Below are 22,367 nucleotides of genomic sequence, written 5' to 3'. Positions count from 1 at the left end.
TACTGTGTTTTTCCTACTATGGGAAATTACATAGGGATTTTGTATTGAACATAACTCTGGATCACAATGTCATAGAGACAAGGGGGTGGGCCCATTTTACTCAGGCAACCAATCAGTCTCTCAGGATCATTGTGAAGCTATCAAGCCACGCCCTAGCAACCATATAGAGCACCATAGCAACAAGTTCCATTGACTTCCATTGAAAAAGGTCAAATGAATATCTTTGGATAGAAGTGTCGTACAAACAAGAGGGTGGGCTCATTTGACTGGAGGCAGCAAACCGCCAATCACAAATCACCTTAAAGACATCATAGCCACGCCTTAGCAACCATTTAAAGCACCCTAGCAACCCAAAGCATAGGCAGATATCTTCAAATCTGAATATCATAGAGGCATGGGGGTTGGTTTATATCATTTATACTGGCAAGCAGCCTTTGGTTTATCATTACTAGCAGCTGCCAAGCCACTCCCTAGCAACCAAACAGAGTACCCTAGCAACCGTTTTGCAAGATCTATATCTCTGCATCAGAACATCATAAAGACATGGGGGTTGGTTTATATTGTCAAGCAGCCTTTGGAGTATCATCATTGGTAGCTGCCAAGCCACTCCTTAGCAACCAAACAGAGTACCCTAGCAACCGTTTAGCAAGATCTATATCTCTGCATCAGAGCATCATAGAGACATGGCGGTTGGCTCTTTTGACTCATGCTAGCAAACTGAACTTCCAACATGCTACACATGCTAGCAGTGAATAGCTACATGCTAATAGTGATTAGCTTAGGGTTTAAACATGACACAAACTAGTAAAAATGTGTTACATCATGCTGGTAACATGCTAATTGTGTTAGCATCATGCTAGTAGCATGCTAATCATGTTAGCATCATGCTAGCAAACATGCTAATTATGTTAGCATCTTGTTAAAAACATGCTAGCAACATGGTAATCATGCTAGCATCATGCTAGCATTATGCTAATCATGTTAGCATGTTGATTAGCATTATGCTAACATGATTAGCATCTTTCTAAAAACATGCTAGCAGCATGCTAAGGGTGTTAGCATTATGCTAGCAACAAATGCTAATCATGTTAGCATGTTGCTAGCATAATGCTAACATGATTAGCATCTTTCTAAAAACATGCTAGCAGCATGCTAAGGGTGTTAGCATAATGCTAGCAACATGCTAATCATGTTAGCATCTTGATAAAAACATCCTAGCAGGACGGTAATTATGTTAGCATCATGCTAATCAAGAGTGCCGAGTTTTGCCACTGCAAGCACCATTCACATTTTCTTCAGGAAATGTACATTCTAGTATTGTAATTACTATTCACCTGAACAAAACTTTGGCGCGTAACTCGTCCCGCACCGTTTGTCGTAGACCCATGAATGAGGTGTCAAATCGACCGGCTTATTGAGGAGAGGTGTGCTATGACTTTTCTAAGCGATCGGGTGTACGATGTTCGCACAGCGTACGAAAAAACGGCTGAAAAAACTCCCATAGAGTTAACATTGGGTCCAAATCTGTGAGATCATATCTTTAGTTTAGAAGTTCGTAGAGACTTGGGGCTGGGCTCTTTTGATTCGGCCAGCCAATAAGTAGTGACACAGCAACTTCATAGCCACGTCCTAGCAACCAATTACAGCACCCTAGCAACCGGTGCCGAATTTTGCCACTGCAAGCACCACATTTTCTTCAGGAAATGTACATTCTAGTATTGTAATTACTATTCACCTGAACAAAACTTTGGCGCGTAACTTGTCCCGCACCGTTTGTCATAGACCCACAAATGAGGTGTCAAATCGACCGGCTTATTGAGGAGAGGTGTGCTATGACTTTTCTAAGCGATCGGGTGTACGATGTTCACACAGCGTACAAAAAAAACGGCTGAAAAAACTCCCATAGACTTAACATGGGGTCCAAATCTATGAGATCATATCTTTGAATCAGAAGTTCGTAGAGACTTGGGGCTGGGCTCTTTTGATTCGGCCAGCCATTAAGTAGTGACACAGCAACTTCATAGCCACGCCCTAGCAACCAATTACAGCACCCTAGCAACCGAGTCCGGTGTTTTGCCACTGCAAGCACCATTCACATTTTCTTCAGGAAATGTACATTCTAGTATTGTAATTACTATTCACCTAGACAAAACTTTGGCGCGTAACTCGTCCCGCACCGTTTGTCGTAGACCCATGAATGAGGTGTCAAATCGACCGGCTTATTGAGGAGAGGTGTGCTATGACTTTTCTAAGCGATTGGGTGTACGATTTTCGCACAGCGTACGAAAAAATCGGCTGAAAAAACTCCCATAGACTTAACATTGGGTCAAAATCTGTGATATCATATCTTTGGATCAGAAGGTCATAGAGACTTGGGGCTGGGCTCTTTTGATTCGGCCAGCCAATAAGTAGTGACACAGCAACTTCATAGCCACGCCCTAGCAACCAATTACAGCACCCTAGCAACCGGTGCCGAATTTTGCCACTGCAAGCACCATTCACATTTTCTTCAGGAAATGTACATTCTAGTATTGTAATTACTATTCACCTGAACAAAACTTTGGCGCGTAACTCGTCCCGCACCGTTTGTCCTAGACCCACAAATGAGGTGTCAAATCGACCGGCTTATTGAGGAGAGGTGTGCTATGACTTTTCTAAGCGATCGGGTGTACGATGTTCGCACAGCGTACGAAAAAAATGGCTGAAAAAACTCCCATAGACTTAACATTGGGTCAAAATCTGTGAGATCATATCTTTGGATCAGAAGGTCATAGAGACTTGGGGCTGGGCTCTTTTGATTCGGCCAGCCAATAAGTAGTGGCACAGCAACTTCATAGCCACGCCCTAGCAACCAATTACAGCACCCTAGCAACCGAGTCCGGTGTTTTGCCACTGCAAGCACCATTCACATTTTCTTCAGGAAATGTACATTCTAGTATTGTAATTACTATTCACCTGAACAAAACTTTGGCGCGTAACTTGTCCCGCACCGTTTGTCATAGACCCACAAATGAGGTGTCAAATCGACCGGCTTATTGAGGAGAGGTGTGCTATGACTTTTCTAAGCGATCGGGTGTACGATGTTCACACAGCGTACAAAAAACGGCTGAAAAAACTCCCATAGACTTAACATGGGGTCCAAATCTATGAGATCATATCTTTGAATCAGAAGTTCGTAGAGACTTGGGGCTGGGCTCTTTTGATTCGGCCAGCCATTAAGTAGTGACACAGCAACTTCATAGCCACGCCCTAGCAACCAATTACAGCACCCTAGCAACCGAGTCCGGTGTTTTGCCACTGCAAGCACCATTCACATTTTCTTCAGGAAATGTACATTCTAGTATTGTAATTACTATTCACCTAGACAAAACTTTGGCGCGTAACTCGTCCCGCACCGTTTGTCGTAGACCCATGAATGAGGTGTCAAATCGACCGGCTTATTGAGGAGAGGTGTGCTATGACTTTTCTAAGCGATTGGGTGTACGATTTTCGCACAGCGTACGAAAAAATCGGCTGAAAAAACTCCCATAGACTTAACATTGGGTCAAAATCTGTGATATCATATCTTTGGATCAGAAGGTCATAGAGACTTGGGGCTGGGCTCTTTTGATTCGGCCAGCCAATAAGTAGTGACACAGCAACTTCATAGCCACGCCCTAGCAACCAATTACAGCACCCTAGCAACCGGTGCCGAATTTTGCCACTGCAAGCACCATTCACATTTTCTTCAGGAAATGTACATTCTAGTATTGTAATTACTATTCACCTGAACAAAACTTTGGCGCGTAACTCGTCCCGCACCGTTTGTCCTAGACCCACAAATGAGGTGTCAAATCGACCGGCTTATTGAGGAGAGGTGTGCTATGACTTTTCTAAGCGATCGGGTGTACGATGTTCGCACAGCGTACGAAAAAAATGGCTGAAAAAACTCCCATAGACTTAACATTGGGTCAAAATCTGTGAGATCATATCTTTGGATCAGAAGGTCATAGAGACTTGGGGCTGGGCTCTTTTGATTCGGCCAGCCAATAAGTAGTGGCACAGCAACTTCATAGCCACGCCCTAGCAACCAATTACAGCACCCTAGCAACCGAGTCCGGTGTTTTGCCACTGCAAGCACCATTCACATTTTCTTCAGGAAATGTACATTCTAGTATTGTAATTACTATTCACCTGAACAAAACTTTGGCGCGTAACTCGTCCCGCACCGTTTGTCCTAGACCCACAAATGAGGTGTCAAATCGACCGGCTTATTGAGGAGAGGTGTGCTATGACTTTTCTAAGCGATCGGGTGTACGATGTTCGCACAGCGTACGAAAAAAATGGCTGAAAAAACTCCCATAGACTTAACATTGGGTCAAAATCTGTGAGATCATATCTTTGGATCAGAAGGTCATAGAGACTTGGGGCTGGGCTCTTTTGATTAGGCCAGCCAATAAGTAGTGGCACAGCAACTTCATAGCCACGCCCTAGCAACCAATTACAGCATCCTAGCAACCGGTGCCGAATTTTGCCACTGCAAGCACCATTCACATTTTCTTCAGGAAATGTACATTCTAGTATTGTAATTACTATTCACCTAGACAAAACTTTGGCGCGTAACTCGTCCCGCATCGTTTGTCACAGACCCACGAATGAGGGGTCAAATCGACCGGCTTATTGAGGAGAGGTGTGCTATGACTTTTATAAGCGATCGAGTGTACGATGTTCGCACAGCGTACGAAAAAACGGCTGAAAAAACTCCCATAGACTTAACATGGGGGCCAAATCTGTGAGATCATATCTTTGGTTTAGAAGGTCATAGAGACTTGGGGCTGGGCTCTTTTGACTCTGCCTATCAAGCAGCCAATAACTATTGACTTCATAGCCTCGCCCTAGCAACCAATTACAGCACCCTAGCAACCGGGTGCCGAATTTTGCCACTGCAAGCACCATTCACATTTTCTTCAGGAAATGTACATTCTAGTATTGTAATTACTATTCACCTGAACAAAACTTTGGCGCGTAACTCGTCCCGCACCATTTGTCATAGACCCACGAATGAGGTGTCAAATCGACCGGCTCATTGAGGAGAGGTGTGCTATGACTTTTCTAAGCGATCGGGTGTACGATGTTCGCACAGCGTACGAAAAAACGGCTGAAAAAACTCCCATAGACTTAACATGGGGGCCAAATCTGTGAGATCATATCTTTGGTTTAGAAGGTCATAGAGACTTGGGGCTGGGCTCTTTTGACTCGGCCTATCAAGCAGCCAATAACTATTGACTTCATAGCCTCACCCTAGCAACCAATTACAGCACCCTAGCAACCGGGTGCCGAGTTTTGCCACTGCAAGCACCATTCACATTTTCTTCAGGAAATGTACATTCTAGTATTGTAATTACTATTCACCTGAACAAAACTTTGGCGCGTAACTCGTCTCGCACCGTTTGTCGTAGACCCACGAATGAGGTGTCAAATCGACCGGCTTATTGAGGAGAGGTGTGCTATGACTTTTCTAAGCAATTGGGTGTACGATGTTCGTACAGCGTACGAAAAAAAGGCTGAAAAATCTCCCATAGACTTAACATTGGGCCAAATCTGTGAGATCATATCTTTGGCTTAGAAGGTCGTAGAGACTTGGGGCTGGGCTCTTTTGACTCGGCCTATCAAGCCGCCAATAAGTCCTGACTTCATGGCCACGTCCTAGCAACCAATTACAGCACCCTAGCAACTGAGTGGCGAATTTTGCCACTGCAAGCACCATTCACATTTTCTTCAGGAAATGTACATTCTAGTTAATGGTGCTTGCCAAAGGCAAAGCTCCATTCTTAATCTTCTGCATACTTATTATTATTATTATTAATGGTGCTTGCCAAAGGCAAAGCTCCATTCTTATTCTTCTGCATACTTATTATTCTTCTTCTTCTTCTTCTGGACACAATTTCTGCGCGCTACTCCTCCCGCAGTTTTTGTCATAGACCCATGAATGAGGTGTCAAATCGACCGGCTCATTGAGGACAGGTGTGCTATGACTTTTATAAGCGATCGGGTGTACGATGTTCGTCCGGCGGGCGAAAAAGTAGCGAAAAAAATCCCATAGACTTTGCATTGGGACAAACTTTGATGAGTAATAGCTCCTAACGAGAATTTCATAGAAACATGTGGGTTACCACGTTTGAAGAGCCTGATAGGCTCTCTCAGACCATACCTCAAAATGGGGTGTAAGTTGTACCCCTGGGGCGCAAGAGCTGCCCAAAGTTGCCCCATAGACATACTATGGTGAAGCCGTGCCCATGAACCAGGAAGTACTGTGTTTTTCCTACTATGGGAAATTACATAGGGATTTTGTATTGAACATAACTCTGGATCACAATGTCATAGAGACAAGGGGGTGGGCCCATTTTACTCAGGCAACCAATCAGTCTCTCAGGATCATTGTGAAGCTATCAAGCCACGCCCTAGCAACCATATAGAGCACCATAGCAACAAGTTCCATTGACTTCCATTGAAAAAGATCAAATGAATATCTTTGGATAGAAGTGTCGTACAAACAAGAGGGTGGGCTCATTTGACTGGAGGCAGCAAACCGCCAATCACAAATCACCTTAAAGACATCATAGCCACGCCTTAGCAACCATTTAAAGCACCCTAGCAACCCAAAGCATAGGCAGATATCTTCAAATCTGAATATCATAGAGGCATGGGGATTGGTTTATATCATTTATACTGGCAAGCAGCCTTTGGTTTATCATTACTAGCAGCTGCCAAGCCACTCCCTAGCAACCAAACAGAGTACCCTAGCAACCGTTTTGCAAGATCTATATCTCTGCATCAGAACATCATAAAGACATGGGGGTTGGTTTATATTGTCAAGCAGCCTTTGGAGTATCATCATTGGTAGCTGCCAAGCCACTCCTTAGCAACCAAACAGAGTACCCTAGCAACCGTTTAGCAAGATCTATATCTCTGCATCAGAGCATCATAGAGACATGGCGGTTGGCTCTTTTGACTCATGCTAGCAAACTGAACTTCCAACATGCTACACATGCTAGCAGTGAATAGCTACATGCTAATAGTGATTAGCTTAGGGTTTAAACATGACACAAACTAGTAAAAATGTGTTACATCATGCTGGTAACATGCTAATTGTGTTAGCATCATGCTAGTAGCATGCTAATCATGTTAGCATCATGCTAGCAAACATGCTAATTATGTTAGCATCTTGTTAAAAACATGCTAGCAACATGGTAATCATGCTAGCATCATGCTAGCATTATGCTAATCATGTTAGCATGTTGCTAGCATTATGCTAACATGATTAGCATCTTTCTAAAAACATGCTAGCAGCATGCTAAGGGTGTTAGCATTATGCTAGCAACAAATGCTAATCATGTTAGCATGTTGCTAGCATAATGCTAACATGATTAGCATCTTTCTAAAAACATGCTAGCAGCATGCTAAGGGTGTTAGCATAATGCTATCAACATGCTAATCATGTTAGCATCTTGATAAAAACATCCTAGCAGGACGGTAATTATGTTAGCATAATGCTAATCAAGAGTGCCGAGTTTTGCCACTGCAAGCACCATTCACATTTTCTTCAGGAAATGTACATTCTAGTATTGTAATTACTATTCACCTAGACAAAACTTTGGCGTGTAACTCGTCCCGTGCCATTTGTCGTAGACCCACGAATGAGGTGTCAAATCGACCGGCTTTGTGAGGAGAGGTGTGCTATGACTTTTCTAAGCGATCGCTTGTACGATGTTCGCACAGCGTACGAAAAAACGGCTGAAAAACTCCCATAGACTTAACATGGGGGCCAAATCTGTGAGATCATATCTTTGGTTTAGAAGGTCATAGAGACTTGGGGCTGGGCTCTTTTGATTCAGCCTGCCAATAAGTATTGACACAGCATCTTCATAGCCACGCCCTAGCAACCAATTACAGCACCCTAGCAACCGGTGCCGAATTTTGCCACTGCAAGCACCATTCACATTTTCTTCAGGAAATGTACATTCTAGTATTGTAATTACTATTCACCTGAACAAAACTTTGGCGCGTAACTCGTCCCGCACCGTTTGTTGTATACCCACGAATGAGGTGTCAAATCGACCGGCTTATTGAGGAGAGGTGTGCTATGACTTTTCTAAGCGATCGGGTGTACGATGTTCGCACAGTGTATGAAAAAATTGGCTGAAAAAACTCCCATAGACTTAACATTGAGTCAAAATCTATAAGATCATATCTTTGGATCAGAAGGTCATAGAGACTTGGGGCTGGGCTCTTTTGATTCGGCCAGCCAATAAGTAGTGACACAGCAACTTCATAGCCACGCCCTAGCAACCAATTACAGCACCCTAGCAACCGGTGCCGAATTTTTCCACTGCAAGCACCATTCACATTTTCTTCAGGAAATGTAAATTCTAGTTAATGGTGCTTGCCAAAGGCAAAGCTCCATTCTTATTCTTCTGCATACTTATTATTCTTCTTCTTCTTCTTCTGGACACAATTTCTGCGCGCTACTCCTCCCGCAGTTTTTGTCATAGACCCATGAATGAGGTGTCAAATCGACCGGCTCATTGAGGACAGGTGTGCTATGACTTTTATAAGCGATCGGGTGTACGATGTTCGTCCGGCGGGCGAATAGTAGCGAAAAAAATCCCATAGACTTTGCATTGGGACAAACTTTGATGAGTAATAGCTCCTAACGAGAATTTCATAGAAACATGTGGGTTACCACGTTTGAAGAGCCTGATAGGCTCTCTCAGACCATACCTCAAAATGGGGTGTAAGTTGTACCCCTGGGGCGCAAGAGCTGCCCAAAGTTGCCCCATAGACATACTATGGTGAAGCCGTGCCCATGAACCAGGAAGTACTGTGTTTTTCCTACTATGGGAAATTACATAGGGATTTTGTATTGAACATAACTCTGGATCACAATGTCATAGAGACAAGGGGGTGGGCCCATTTTACTCAGGCAACCAATCAGTCTCTCAGGATCATTGTGAAGCTATCAAGCCACGCCCTAGCAACCATATAGAGCACCATAGCAACAAGTTCCATTGACTTCCATTGAAAAAGATCAAATGAATATCTTTGGATAGAAGTGTCGTACAAACAAGAGGGTGGGCTCATTTGACTGGAGGCAGCAAACCGCCAATCACAAATCACCTTAAAGACATCATAGCCACGCCTTAGCAACCATTTAAAGCACCCTAGCAACCCAAAGCATAGGCAGATATCTTCAAATCTGAATATCATAGAGGCATGGGGATTGGTTTATATCATTTATACTGGCAAGCAGCCTTTGGTTTATCATTACTAGCAGCTGCCAAGCCACTCCCTAGCAACCAAACAGAGTACCCTAGCAACCGTTTTGCAAGATCTATATCTCTGCATCAGAACATCATAAAGACATGGGGGTTGGTTTATATTGTCAAGCAGCCTTTGGAGTATCATCATTGGTAGCTGCCAAGCCACTCCTTAGCAACCAAACAGAGTACCCTAGCAACCGTTTAGCAAGATCTATATCTCTGCATCAGAGCATCATAGAGACATGGCGGTTGGCTCTTTTGACTCATGCTAGCAAACTGAACTTCCAACATGCTACACATGCTAGCAGTGAATAGCTACATGCTAATAGTGATTAGCTTAGGGTTTAAACATGACACAAACTAGTAAAAATGTGTTACATCATGCTGGTAACATGCTAATTGTGTTAGCATAATGCTAGTAGCATGCTAATCATGTTAGCATCATGCTAGCAAACATGCTAATTATGTTAGCATCTTGTTAAAAACATGCTAGCAACATGGTAATCATGCTAGCATCATGCTAGCATTATGCTAATCATGTTAGCATGTTGCTAGCATTATGCTAACATGATTAGCATCTTTCTAAAAACATGCTAGCAGCATGCTAAGGGTGTTAGCATTATGCTAGCAACAAATGCTAATCATGTTAGCATGTTGCTAGCATAATGCTAACATGATTAGCATCTTTCTAAAAACATGCTAGCAGCATGCTAAGGGTGTTAGCATAATGCTAGCAACATGCTAATCATGTTAGCATCTTGATAAAAACATCCTAGCAGGACGGTAATTATGTTAGCATAATGCTAATCAAGAGTGCCGAGTTTTGCCACTGCAAGCACCATTCACATTTTCTTCAGGAAATGTACATTCTAGTTATTATTATTATTATTCTTCTTCTTCCACTTTTTTTTCTGCGCGCTACTCCTCCCGCAGTTTTTGTCCTAGACTCATGAATGAGGTGTCAAATCGACCGGCTCATTGAGGAGAGGTGTGCTATGACTTTTATAAGCGATCGGACCAACGATGTTCGCACAGCGGACGAAAAAGCGGCCAAAAAAGTCCCATTGACTTACATTGAAAAATTCAAATTCACGAACATTCCGTCTCTCTCAACTGTCACTTTCTCACACACACTCACACACGCAGGCCCTTAGAAGCCTTTGTCTCTCAGACACAGACACTCATTTTCTTCCACTTTTATTTCTGCGCGCTATTTCTCCCGCAGCGTTTGTCCTAGACCCATGAATGAGGTGTCAAATCGACCGGCTTATTGAGGAGAGGTGTGCTATTTTTTTTTAAGCGATCGGACCAACGATGTTCGCACAGGGGGCGAAAAAGCGGCCAAAAAAGTCCCATTGACTTTCAATGGCGGAATCTTCAGAAATTTGAATTTCAACTGTCACTTTCTCACACACACTCACACACGCAGGCCCTTAGAAGCCTTTCTCTCTCAGACACAGACACTCATTTTCTTCCACTTTTTTTTCTGCGCGCTACTCCTCCCGCAGGTTTTGTCCTAGACCCATGAATGAGGTGTCAAATCGACCGGCTCATTGAGGAGAGGTGTGCTATGACTTTTATAAGCGATTGGGTGTACGATGTTCGTCCGGCGGGCGAAAAAGTAGCGAAAAAAATCCCATAGACTTTGCATTGGGACAAACTTTGACGAGTAATAGCTCCTAACGAGAATTTCATAGAAACATGTGGGTTACCAGGTTTGAAGAGCCTGATAGGCTCTCTCAGACCATACCTCAAAATGGGGTGTAAGTTGTACCCCTGGGGCGCAAGAGCTGCCCAAAGTTGCCCCATAGACATACTATGGTGAAGCCGTGCCCATGAACCAGGAAGTACTGTGTTTTTCCTACTATGGGAAATTACATAGGGATTTTGTATTGAACATAACTCTGGATCACAATGTCATAGAGACAAGGGGGTGGGCTCATATTACTCAGGCAACCAATCAGTCTCTCAGGATCATTGTGAAGCTATCAAGCCACGCCCTAGCAACCATATAGAGCACCATAGCAACAAGTTCCATAGACTTCCATTGAAAAAGATCAAATGAATATCTTTGGATAGGAGTGTCATAGAAACATGAGGGTGGGCTCATTTGACTCGGGGCAGCAAACGGCCAATCACGAATCACCTTCAAGACATCATAGCCACGCCCTAGCAACCATTCAGAGCACCCTAGCAACCCAAAGCATAGAGGGGATATCTTCAAATCTGAACATCATAGAGGAATGGGGGTTGGTTTATAGCATTCATACTGGCAAGCAGCCTTTGGTTTATCATTACTGGCAGCTGCCAAGCCACTCCCTAGCAACCAAACAGAGTACCCTAGCAACCGTTTAGCAAGATCTATATCTCTGCATCAGAACATCGTAAAGACATGGGGGTTGGTTTATATTGTCAAGCAGCCTTTGGAGTATCATCATTGGTAGCTACCAGGCCACTCCCTAGCAACCAACCAGATTACCCTAGCAACCGTTTTTCAAGATCCATATCTCTGCATCAGAACATCATAAAGACATGGGGGTTGGTTTATATTGTCAAGCAGCCTTTGGAGTATCATCATTGACAACTGCCAAGCCACTCCCTAGCAACCAAACAGAGTACCCTAGCAACCATTTAGCGATGCCTATATCTCTGCATCAGAACATCGTAGAGACATGGGGGTTGGCTTTTTTGACTCATGCTAGCAAACTGTACTTGCAACATGCTACACATGCTAGCAGTTAATAGCTACATGCTAATAGTGATTAGCTAAGTGCTAAAGTGGGCTGAGAACATGCTAAGAACTCTATAGAAACTCCATAGTAACTATCTGTGCCAACTACCAACCACCTAGTAACACCATAGCAACCACCCTGGTTACCATAGCAACCGCCCAGAACACCCTAGCAACCGCCTAGCAACACAGTAGTGACCACTCCAGGTACCTTAACAACTGCCTAGCAACACCTTAGCAACCACCCCAAGTACCTTAGCAACCGCCTAGCAACACCTTAGCAACCACCCCAAGTACCTTAGCAACCGCCTAGCAACCGAGTGGCGATTTTGCCACTGCAAGCACCATTCACATTTTCTTCAGGAAATGTACATTCTAGTATTGTAATTACTATTCACCTGAACAAAACTTTGGCGCGTAACTCGTCCCGCACCGTTTGTCGTAGACCCACGAATGAGGTGTCAAATCGACCGGCTTATTGAGGAGAGGTGTGCTATGACTTTTCTAAGCGATCGGGTGTACGATGTTCGCACAGCGGACGAAAAAACGGCTGAAAAAACTCCCATAGACTTAACATGGGGGCCAAATCTGTGAGATCATATCTTTGGTTTAGAAGGTCATAGAGACTTGGGGCTGGGCTCTTTTGACTCGGCCTATCAAGCTGCCAAAAAGTAGTGACTTCATGGCCACGCCCTAGCAACCAATTACAGCACCCTAGCAACCGGGTGCGGAATTTTGCCACTGCAAGCACCATTCACATTTTCTTCAGGAAATGTACATTCTAGTATTGTAATTACTATTCACCTGAACAAAACTTTGGCGCGTAACTCGTCCCGCACCGTTTGTCGTAGACCCATGAATGAGGTGTCAAATCGACCGGCTTATCGAGGAGAGGTGTGCTATGACTTTTCTAAGTGATCGTGTGTACGATGTCCGCACAGCGTACGAAAAAACGGCTGAAAAAACTCCCATAGACTGAACATTGGGTCAAAATCTGTGAGATCATATCTATGGATCAGAAGGTCATAGAGACTTGGGGCTGGGCTCTTTTGATTCGGCCAGCCAATAAGTAGTGACACAGCAACTTCATAGCGACGCCCTAGCAACCAATTACATCACCCTAGCAACTGGGGCCGAATTTTACCACTGCAAGCACCATTCACATTTTCTTCAGGAAATGTACATTCTAGTATTGTAATTACTATTCACCTGAACAAAACTTTGGCGCGTAACTCGTCCCGCACCGTTTGTCCTAGACCCACAAATGAGGTGTCAAATCGACCGGCTTATTGAGGAGAGGTGTGCTATGACTTTTCTAAGCGATCGGGTGTACGATGTTCGCACAGCGTACGAAAAAAATGGCTGAAAAAACTCCCATAGACTTAACATGGGGTCCAAATCTGTGAGATCATATCTTTGGATCAGAAGTTCGTAGAGACTTGGGGCTGGGCTCTTTTGATTCGGCCAGCCAATAAGTAGTGACACAGCAACTTCATAGCCACGCCCTAGCAACCAATTACAGCACCCTAGCAACCGAGTCCGGTGTTTTGCCACTGCAAGCACCATTCACATTTTCTTTAGGAAATGTACATTCTAGTATTGTAATTACTATTCACCTGAACAAAACTTCGGCGCGTAACTCGTCTCGCACCGTTTGTCGTAGACCCACGAATGAGGTGTCAAATCGACCGGCTTATTGAGGAGAGGTGTGCTATGACTTTTCTAAGCAATTGGGTGTACGATGTTCGTACAGCGTACGAAAAAAAGGCTGAAAAATCTCCCATAGACTTAACATTGGGCCAAATCTGTGAGATCATATCTTTGGCTTAGAAGGTCGTAGAGACTTGGGGCTGGGCTCTTTTGACTCGGCCTATCAAGCCGCCAATAAGTCCTGACTTCATGGCCACGTCCTAGCAACCAATTACAGCACCCTAGCAACTGAGTGGCGAATTTTGCCACTGCAAGCACCATTCACATTTTCTTCAGGAAATGTACATTCTAGTTATTATTATTATTTTGAAGGTGCACTATGTAACTTTTTTTAATATTTTTTTTTAGGTGTAAACTAAAAATAGATAAATCCATAACACACGTTAAAGAGCAAACATGTTGAAGATTAGCCAGTGGGCTGTCAGTTCATTAAATGATGAGCTATTTACTCACAAAAGCGGTTTAGGCACACACTTGACGATTTTGAGCAAGATTTTGAGCCCGATCCGCACCCCCTAAAGATCGGGGCGTGGTGGGATTCGAGGCTTGTGGCTAACCGACTTTTTGTCTAAAAAATCCTCAATTGTGTTGTATCATTACAATTATTTACTGATCCCGATCGTTTCGGAGGCACCTCTGACGTCATACCCGCAATTTTAGTTCTAGGAACTCCTTTTGGGGGAACTAAATTAGGTCCTGTTTCAGAGTAGGATGGTAGTGTAGTGTAGAGTAGTGATTTAAAATGTCTTAAATGTTGAAGTTGTCTTAAATGTTGAGTGTTGAAGTTAGCTGGTAGCCTGATATAATAACATGGGTAATGAGCAGCGGTGTTGACCTTCTCCTGACTCAGATAAACTCTGCCTCTGTTCATGACCAATCTTCAAGCATCAGTTTGCCCGCTTTGGACCAAAGTATTCTGTGGGCAAAAAAACCAAATGAGGCTCAAGCCCTGATATCGATAGTGGAAACACGACTGGCTGTGCATGCACTAACACACTTAATCCAAAACTTTGACATTATATTATGTGACTGTAATAACCCTGATGTATATGTTTATATATTTCTTATTTTTAATAAATTAAATTGTTTATCTACCACGTGTTCACACAGTTAAACTGTGTTTCTGTTGTTGTTGTGTTAGTGTGGCACATTTAGCTGGATGTCTGGTCAAGAGTCTGCAAGAGAAACAGCCGGAGCTGCATATTAACAATCGAGATGTTCTTTGTGTCCAAATTGCTGGTCTGTGCCATGACTTAGGTGAGTGCCAAAAACACAATTCATCAAAAGTTTACATTATTAATATTCAATATTATATCAATATATCAATATTTCTGGGTCCACAGAACTAGTAGTTTGTGTAATGCACAGAGCTCTTAGTGGACATGAATATACATCTGAAATAGCTTTGTGTTCCTTAGTAGCGACATTAATGTTTCCCCACAATTCATCTGTTAGCTTCCATATGAAAATGAGTGTGTTTACTTCATGTCTTGAGAACATCAACAGCTGCTGTGAAGGGTGAATTGGAAAGATAGCAAACGCTTTTAAAGTAAAGAGAAGAATGTAGCTATGGGAGAAATGGATTCAAATTAAACAGGATTAGTTAAAAAATTAGTTATTAAAGTGAATTAAAAAAAATGACTATGTCACATCTCTGGTGACTCCTGTTGGCCAAACCAGTATAAAAGCAATGAAAAAGTAAACTCATTCCTTCTGCACCAATTACAAATGTTTTAATGTAAGTTTAGTCTTTCAGATTTAATCATTAAAATAATTAAATGCCATTAAGTTTGAATAATCTGTATAATATATGTTCCTTTGTTAATGTGTATGTCTGGTCAGGCCATTTAGCAACGATTACGACTCTTTTTTTTTTTACGACTATACCATGCGTTATCAAAATGTTAACATTATAAAACATTTGAACCATATATTAGACGTTTAGTCATTGCTTTGCTTTCTGATCAGATGGGTTCTGATGTCAGTGATTTAATCATTCAGCAGGAAAAAATGTTCAACAATATCATTCCTCTGTATTGTTATTGTTAAGTTGTGTTTCTGAAACTTTGTGCTTACCTCCCTTACATTTCCACTCTAGTTATTGGCTGCCGGTAAAAGCAACCATTCCTAAAGTGAAATTGGCAATATGTTAAAAGCCAATTTATTTGTAATAAAACAGTGGACAGTGATGGATCTGCCACCACAGAAAGAAAATATATTTTCATATATTTATGATCAATGTATTAAATTGTTTAAATATATTGAAACATATTTGGAATAATAAATTGTGTATAAATAATAAATTTCCACTTTTCATGTATTGAAAAATATATGACAAAGGTTTAACATTAATAAACTATATTAGTTAACATGAACTAATAATGAACTGCACTTCTACAGCATTTATTAATTTCAACATTTACTAATACATTATTAAAATCAAGAGTTGTATTTGTTAGCATTAGTTAATGCACTGTGAACATGAACTGCTGCATTTTTATTAACTAACATTAACAAAGATTAACAAATACAGTAACAAATGTATTGCTCATGGTTAGTTCATGTTAATACAACAACAACAAATAAATAAAATAATAAATGACAAATTAAACCTTATTGTAAAATGCTACCAACCAATTTGATCATAAATATATGGAAATATATTTTCTTTCTGTAAGGGTGTGGATGTGTCAACTGCTAGTGGTCCCACCGAATGATGTTTATTTATACAGATATTAATTTTACATTTGTCTTTCATTCTTAAGGTCATGGTCCATTCTCTCATTTGTTTGATCTGCTCTTCATTCGTAAAGTCAAGCCTGGTAAATATCAGAGTTTCTAACTTCTCTAGTCTTGGAGTTGGGCGTTTAAATCAGCAATTATTCTGTTGTACTGTACTGAAGTCATTATTTATTGCTTCCCTCCAACATGTTAAGCTTTGACTTTGAGAAATAATTGTGTTTCTGCATCAATATCATCTCCATTTCTGAATTCTGGATATGAACATGGACTAATCATGATCTTCACACTGATTATTAGTGAATAAAGAGTAGCATTTGCTTTTTGGATCTGCTTTTGTATGGAAAGAGTCTTTGTTACAAGTTTTCTATTTTATTAAGGTGTGAAGATGCTCTAAAACATTTAAATTGAAGCATCTAGTGTAGTTCTTAACCCTTTCCTGCACATTTTGAATGTCTCCCCAATCAAACAAACCTGATTCGACCCCTTAGTTAGCGACCCCAAAACTTGAAATAAGTGCCTGACAAAGAAAGATTAAAATGTGTATGTTGAGAAGGATCCAGGAACAGGGCTGAGAACCACAGTTTAGGACTAATTGTAAAAGTAAATGAATTAATTTTGGACAAACGGTTCCTGAAAAGGTGCACTCAGTAACTTTTCCACATTAAAAAGTTTTGCATATGAAGAAGTTAATACTGTTTGAAGATATGTTTAAAATGATGAACATTCACATTATACACAGATAAAAGATGTTTTATTTTTCATATTGTTCATGCCACTAGGTGTCAGTCCAGAGCATCAAATTAAATTAATTGGTGCACCTTTAATGTGATATTATGTCATGCAAATGTCACTGTCTTCTGGTCTTTAGTTGTTAATTAAGCTTCATTTAAAAAAACACAATGTATATATCAAACATTTCATAATTAGTGTTTTTTTTTCTCTTCTTTTTGCTAGGTTCCGAATGGAAGGTGTGTTAAACTACATACACAAGACTTCAGGCTGAGAGCAAATGAGATGCTCTTTATTCTTTAATGAGGGTTTAAACAGACCGTTAATGCAGAAACTCATTATGACTGCAGATCCGTTCACAATCTGAGGATGTTACTGACTTAACCTCATGCTCCACGATCTACTCAACTCTAATAATGAAACTAAAGGAAAAAACTTTACACTGGTCCAGTGTACTGTGTGTTATTAACAGAGATACAGATTAAAATGTTCATGGGTTTACTTTGACTTTATTGTTAAATTTTTGCAATTTGTGTCAGCATGCAATAAAAACACAAAAGACTAAAGCTTCAGTATTCTCTTAAATATTACAGAGTTTAAGAGTTACATTTAAAAAGAAAAGCAATAGAAGACAGAAATCTATGAAGAAAATCTAATTTTATTTCAATACATTTATGTTTGTGAACACATGACTGTGATTATTTCTTTTTCTATTATGTTTGTTCACTGTTTTTTGATTTGTACATTAATGTGTGTGTGTGTGTGTGTGTGTGTGTGTGTGTGTGTGTGTGTGTGTGTGTGGTTGTTACTTTCAGCATGAAGAAGCCTCAGTTAAGATGTTTGAGCACTTGGTGAAAGAGAATGGACTGCAGCAGCTGATGGAAGAATATGGACTGAAATTCAAAACTGATCAAAATGAAAATGACCTTTCCTTTATTGAAGAATTAATAAAGGGTGTGGATACATCAACGACAGAGGTACAAACTCTAGTTAACTCTGATTGCAGACAACTTTCAGTATATAAATCTTTAACAGTTGATAAAAGTGTTTTCATTCTTCCAGTGGACAGCGAAGGGCAGGACCGAGGACAAAGCTTTCCTGTATGAGATTGTGTCAAATGAAAGGAACAAAATTGATGTGGACAAATGGGACTATTTTGATCGGTAAATATGTATTTACAATTCTTTAATAATATTTTTGTGTGACCCATATACTGTATGCAGTTTTGATGGACAGGAAAGGACAGCTGGACATCCATGGATGGGTTGACTCATCATTTATTATGATAGAAACAAAAAATATTCTTTTTTTTTTTTTTTTTTTTTTTCTAGCCTAACAATGTATTTGCCCATGAGAAACTTTCTTCTGATAGTGAGCTTATGCTTCAAGGTCAAGTCGAGTCAGTTTGACTTGTATAGCACTTCATACAATACACATGCTTCAGCATAAATATGGAAGAAAACCAAACAAGTTATATGTTATCTTACAATTATTTTATCTAGTGAACTGATTTGCATTATCGAATAAACATGAGACCTACACAGCAAAAACTGCAGTGTTAAATTAACTCTCCAGGGAGTACATGTGAGACCATACTCCAGAGTGTTAAAGTGTTAAAATAAGAGTGTTAAATGAACACTGAAAAGTGTTAAAGTTAATAATATAATTAAGTGATTAATTGAGTGATGATTGAGCATTATTGAAGATACTGATATTAACAAGCAGAATCACCAAAGGAGAAAATCACATTTTTCAAGCCACCATCGTGGAGATGAGGGTTTGCTTTAGTTGAGCTCTTGACCCTTGACTTTTTAAAATAAAATTTTGTTTGGGTTGTTTTAACTGAGTTATAACATCCAGACAAACAAATGGAAAAGATGGTCAGGTGGTGTTGGTTATGTTTTTACCTAATCATTATTTGATCTGAATCCCTGAACTCATTTAGAGCCCAATCTCTGAGTTAGATTTACGTTATTGATTACAGCAGAACTGTGATTCTACAGCAGAAGATCAGCTTTATCAATAAAATCTGAAGGATTTCACAAACAGTTGTTCTGATTAAAAAAAAAAAATCTTTCTCTTAGGCACACACAGACATCAAGAATCAGCCTGTGAATCTCAACAATGGTGAGAATAATAAAGCATGTTGCAGTGCATTCTGGGAGCCACCCATCAATATTCATCCATGGCTCCCATCATGCATTGCTGCATGAATAAATTATGAGCTGAATTGTCTTAGTAATTTCTTTTATTCTCATATTTTATTTTGTTCTGTTTATGCAACTTTTTAGTAGCTTGTTTTCTAATATTCAGAGTTGATCTGTTGATCAGAATATGTTGCTTGTCACCGTCCTTGAGATTCACAGGCTGGGTTTAGAGACACTGATTCTTTGAACTGCTTCTAATTTTTCGTCTTAACTATTAACAAAGAAAAATGGCAATATTATTGTTTGACATTACAATGAGTGTTTACTGTTTACAGAGAGAATACTTAGCGCAGACGAGCATCTTAACATCCTATTACAATACAGATCGAGCTCCACTCTACTGTAATAATAAAAACACAAAGGGAAAAAAAGTTTTTGTATGTTGTAAACTCAAATTAGCCGAGCACAAATGTCAATAGCTGATAATGCATTACACTTTGTAAACAAAAGTCATGCTCCATCCTCGATCATTACTCCAAGTAATAAGACAGACAATCTGCATTAATCCACACATTTTTAGACAATATTGGACCCACATCTGAATAGCAGAACTACAGAAACATGAGTTAGCCAGTTAGTAGGAGACATACAGACTATGGTTACACAACATAACATACAAAACTATGAATTTTCAAAGATCGCTAGAAAATATAAACATCAATTATTTATCATACTTACAGGTTGAGATTCAGAGGAGCAAGCTGATCCAAATAAACTGGACATTTATCCATATTTTCAGACCAAGCGTTTTGTGAATCCTGCGTTAAACTCCCAGAGGTTTGAGAAGCAGTCGTCAGTAAAATGACAGGAACACAATAAAAGATTGTACTGCTGTGGTATTGCTGAAAAAATTATGTCTCTGAGCGCAATAAGTGGGCGGGCAATATGCTAATGTTTTGTTGTGATGTCACAATTAAACGGCTTGGGATTTGTTTTACAAATGACTCGTTTAATTGACTCAGAGTCAACTCTTACTTTTGAGAGACAATAACTTTATATACGGTGCACTTTCAGATTTAAAACTTTGCAGGATGTTTTAATTCACTGAGAGCTGTTACACACTACATGAAAAATCCATAATGGGGCACTTTAAACAACTACAAGCATGTGGGGAAGATCATATCTTTAAATTGAAATCTTTGTACTTGAATCATCATTTTATTTCACAGAGACTGTCATCATCTTGGCATTTCAAAGAGCTTTGACCATCAGCGGCTGCTGAAGTTCGCTCGAGTGTGTGAAGTGAAGATAAAGGATGAGGCTGAAAAAATGAGGCGATCCATCTGCTACAGGGACAAGGTACATTTAATAAGTTTATTCTCATCAATCTTTACATATCACTTTGCAAAAAAAAAAAAAAAATACCACTGAATTTTGGACTTTTTAAATGCTTGTTAAAGTTATGTTATATTGTAGTATAGTATATTATGATTGTAATGAATCAGTATATGACTCTACAGCATCTTTTGACACATTTTATACATTTGCAGATTAAGTATAACAACTTTTGATAACACCAACACAGTTGCCAACTCTCGCGAGACAATATTATTATATTAATTATTATCACCAATATTATTTATTATAAATTATTTATTATCAATAAATGAGCCTGCAGCATATTAAACTGAAACCACTTGGAGTTTGAAAAGTAAAAACACGTTATTTTACAAAAATCATCAAATTACAACAAAGCAGGAGGGTACGCACTATATCCTTCGAACAGCTGTGAACAAAATAGGTTTGGAGATGGAAAAGAAAAAGTGACATGAAGGCCAATTATGGTAACCCATAGTCGGAATTTGTCATCTGCATTTAATCCATCCAAGCTAGTGCACACCCATTAGGAGCAGCGAGTAGTGAACACACACACACACACACTGCAAACGTGAAAAAGACAAGCATTAAGGGAGCGCTGTAATATAGTCACATATATTATAATAAAATAAATTCAAACCATGCCTATACTGTTAGTATTAGTTTTTTTAACCTGTAATGATAAATACATTATCAAATATATTTTTTTGCCTTTCCTCCCTGCACCGTCCATGTTGGTGCTGACATTGTGAAAACGTGCGTTACGTCTACTATCATTACTTGCATTTACAACGTCACATATGCCTGCATGTTGAAGGATATTTTTCTCCAATGAGGCGGAGAACGAGGCCGGATAGGGAGGACGAATTACAGCGCTTGTATTATTGCCGTGATTGGCTATTAGCTTTGAGTAGACTGTCAATCAATGTATTGGAGTAAACGGCGACTATAAAGGTAAAGAAACAAAGATGCTTATCATATTTTCCTAACAAGCAACCACATTTTTTTTAAAATAAGCCCAAAAAAACGCAACCCACGACCCATGATTTTTTAATGCGACTATCCAAAAAAAGAAGCCCAAAGTTGCGTACTATAAGCGGACTTGCATGGCAACTATGAACACCAACCATGATCTTGTGGTAGTATAATATAATTTAATATAATATAATATAATATAATATACATATTTTTCATATTCTGGTACATTGTTCTTTCTCTAACAGGAGGCAGATAATATTTTTGACATGTTTCGCACCAGATACACTCTGCATCGCCAGGCCTACCAGCACAAGACTGTCAATATTATTGAAACCATGTAAGCTTTATGTTTGTTTGTTTTTTTCTACAAATTAAATAGGCTCTCGGAAATACTAGATATAATTGTCAATCACAGAATTAATATATTTCTGTATAATGACTGCTGCAGATTTTTTATTTATTTATATATTTATTTATTTATTTATTTATTTATTTTGCTGTCTAACTGACTCTAGGGTCACATTATACCTCAAAAGTATATAATTTCTTTTATAGCTGTGATACATGTATATTTTTGCTTCCTGTTTCCAAACATTAAAGGGGTCATATAATGCCATTTTTGTACAAGTTAGTGTAACCCGTGCGGCTCGCTTA

At 40.0% G+C, this 22,367-nt stretch overlaps 1 protein-coding gene across 1 annotated transcript in view; it reads left to right on the top strand.

Annotated features, from left to right (window-relative positions):
* The window catches only part of LOC137032468 (deoxynucleoside triphosphate triphosphohydrolase SAMHD1-like), a 64,200-nt gene extending 42,146 nt beyond the window's left edge, over positions 1–22,054 (top strand). The window contains exons 4-10 of the mRNA XM_067404232.1: positions 14,882–14,997; positions 16,506–16,562; positions 17,437–17,450; positions 18,027–18,165; positions 18,257–18,374; positions 20,588–20,717; positions 21,959–22,054. Of these exons, the coding sequence (XP_067260333.1) occupies positions 14,882–14,997; positions 16,506–16,562; positions 17,437–17,450; positions 18,027–18,165; positions 18,257–18,374; positions 20,588–20,717; positions 21,959–22,054 (670 nt within the window). The remainder of the gene's footprint in view (positions 1–14,881; positions 14,998–16,505; positions 16,563–17,436; positions 17,451–18,026; positions 18,166–18,256; positions 18,375–20,587; positions 20,718–21,958) is intronic.
* The last annotated feature ends 313 nt before the right edge of the window (positions 22,055–22,367 follow it).

The sequence above is a fragment of the Chanodichthys erythropterus genome, chromosome 12 (genome assembly GCF_024489055.1).
Source record: "Chanodichthys erythropterus isolate Z2021 chromosome 12, ASM2448905v1, whole genome shotgun sequence".
NCBI classification, from domain to species: domain Eukaryota; kingdom Metazoa; phylum Chordata; class Actinopteri; order Cypriniformes; family Xenocyprididae; genus Chanodichthys; species Chanodichthys erythropterus.
The sequence above is the reverse complement of the archived record's forward strand: the minus strand, read 5'-3'. Positions and strand labels throughout refer to the sequence as shown.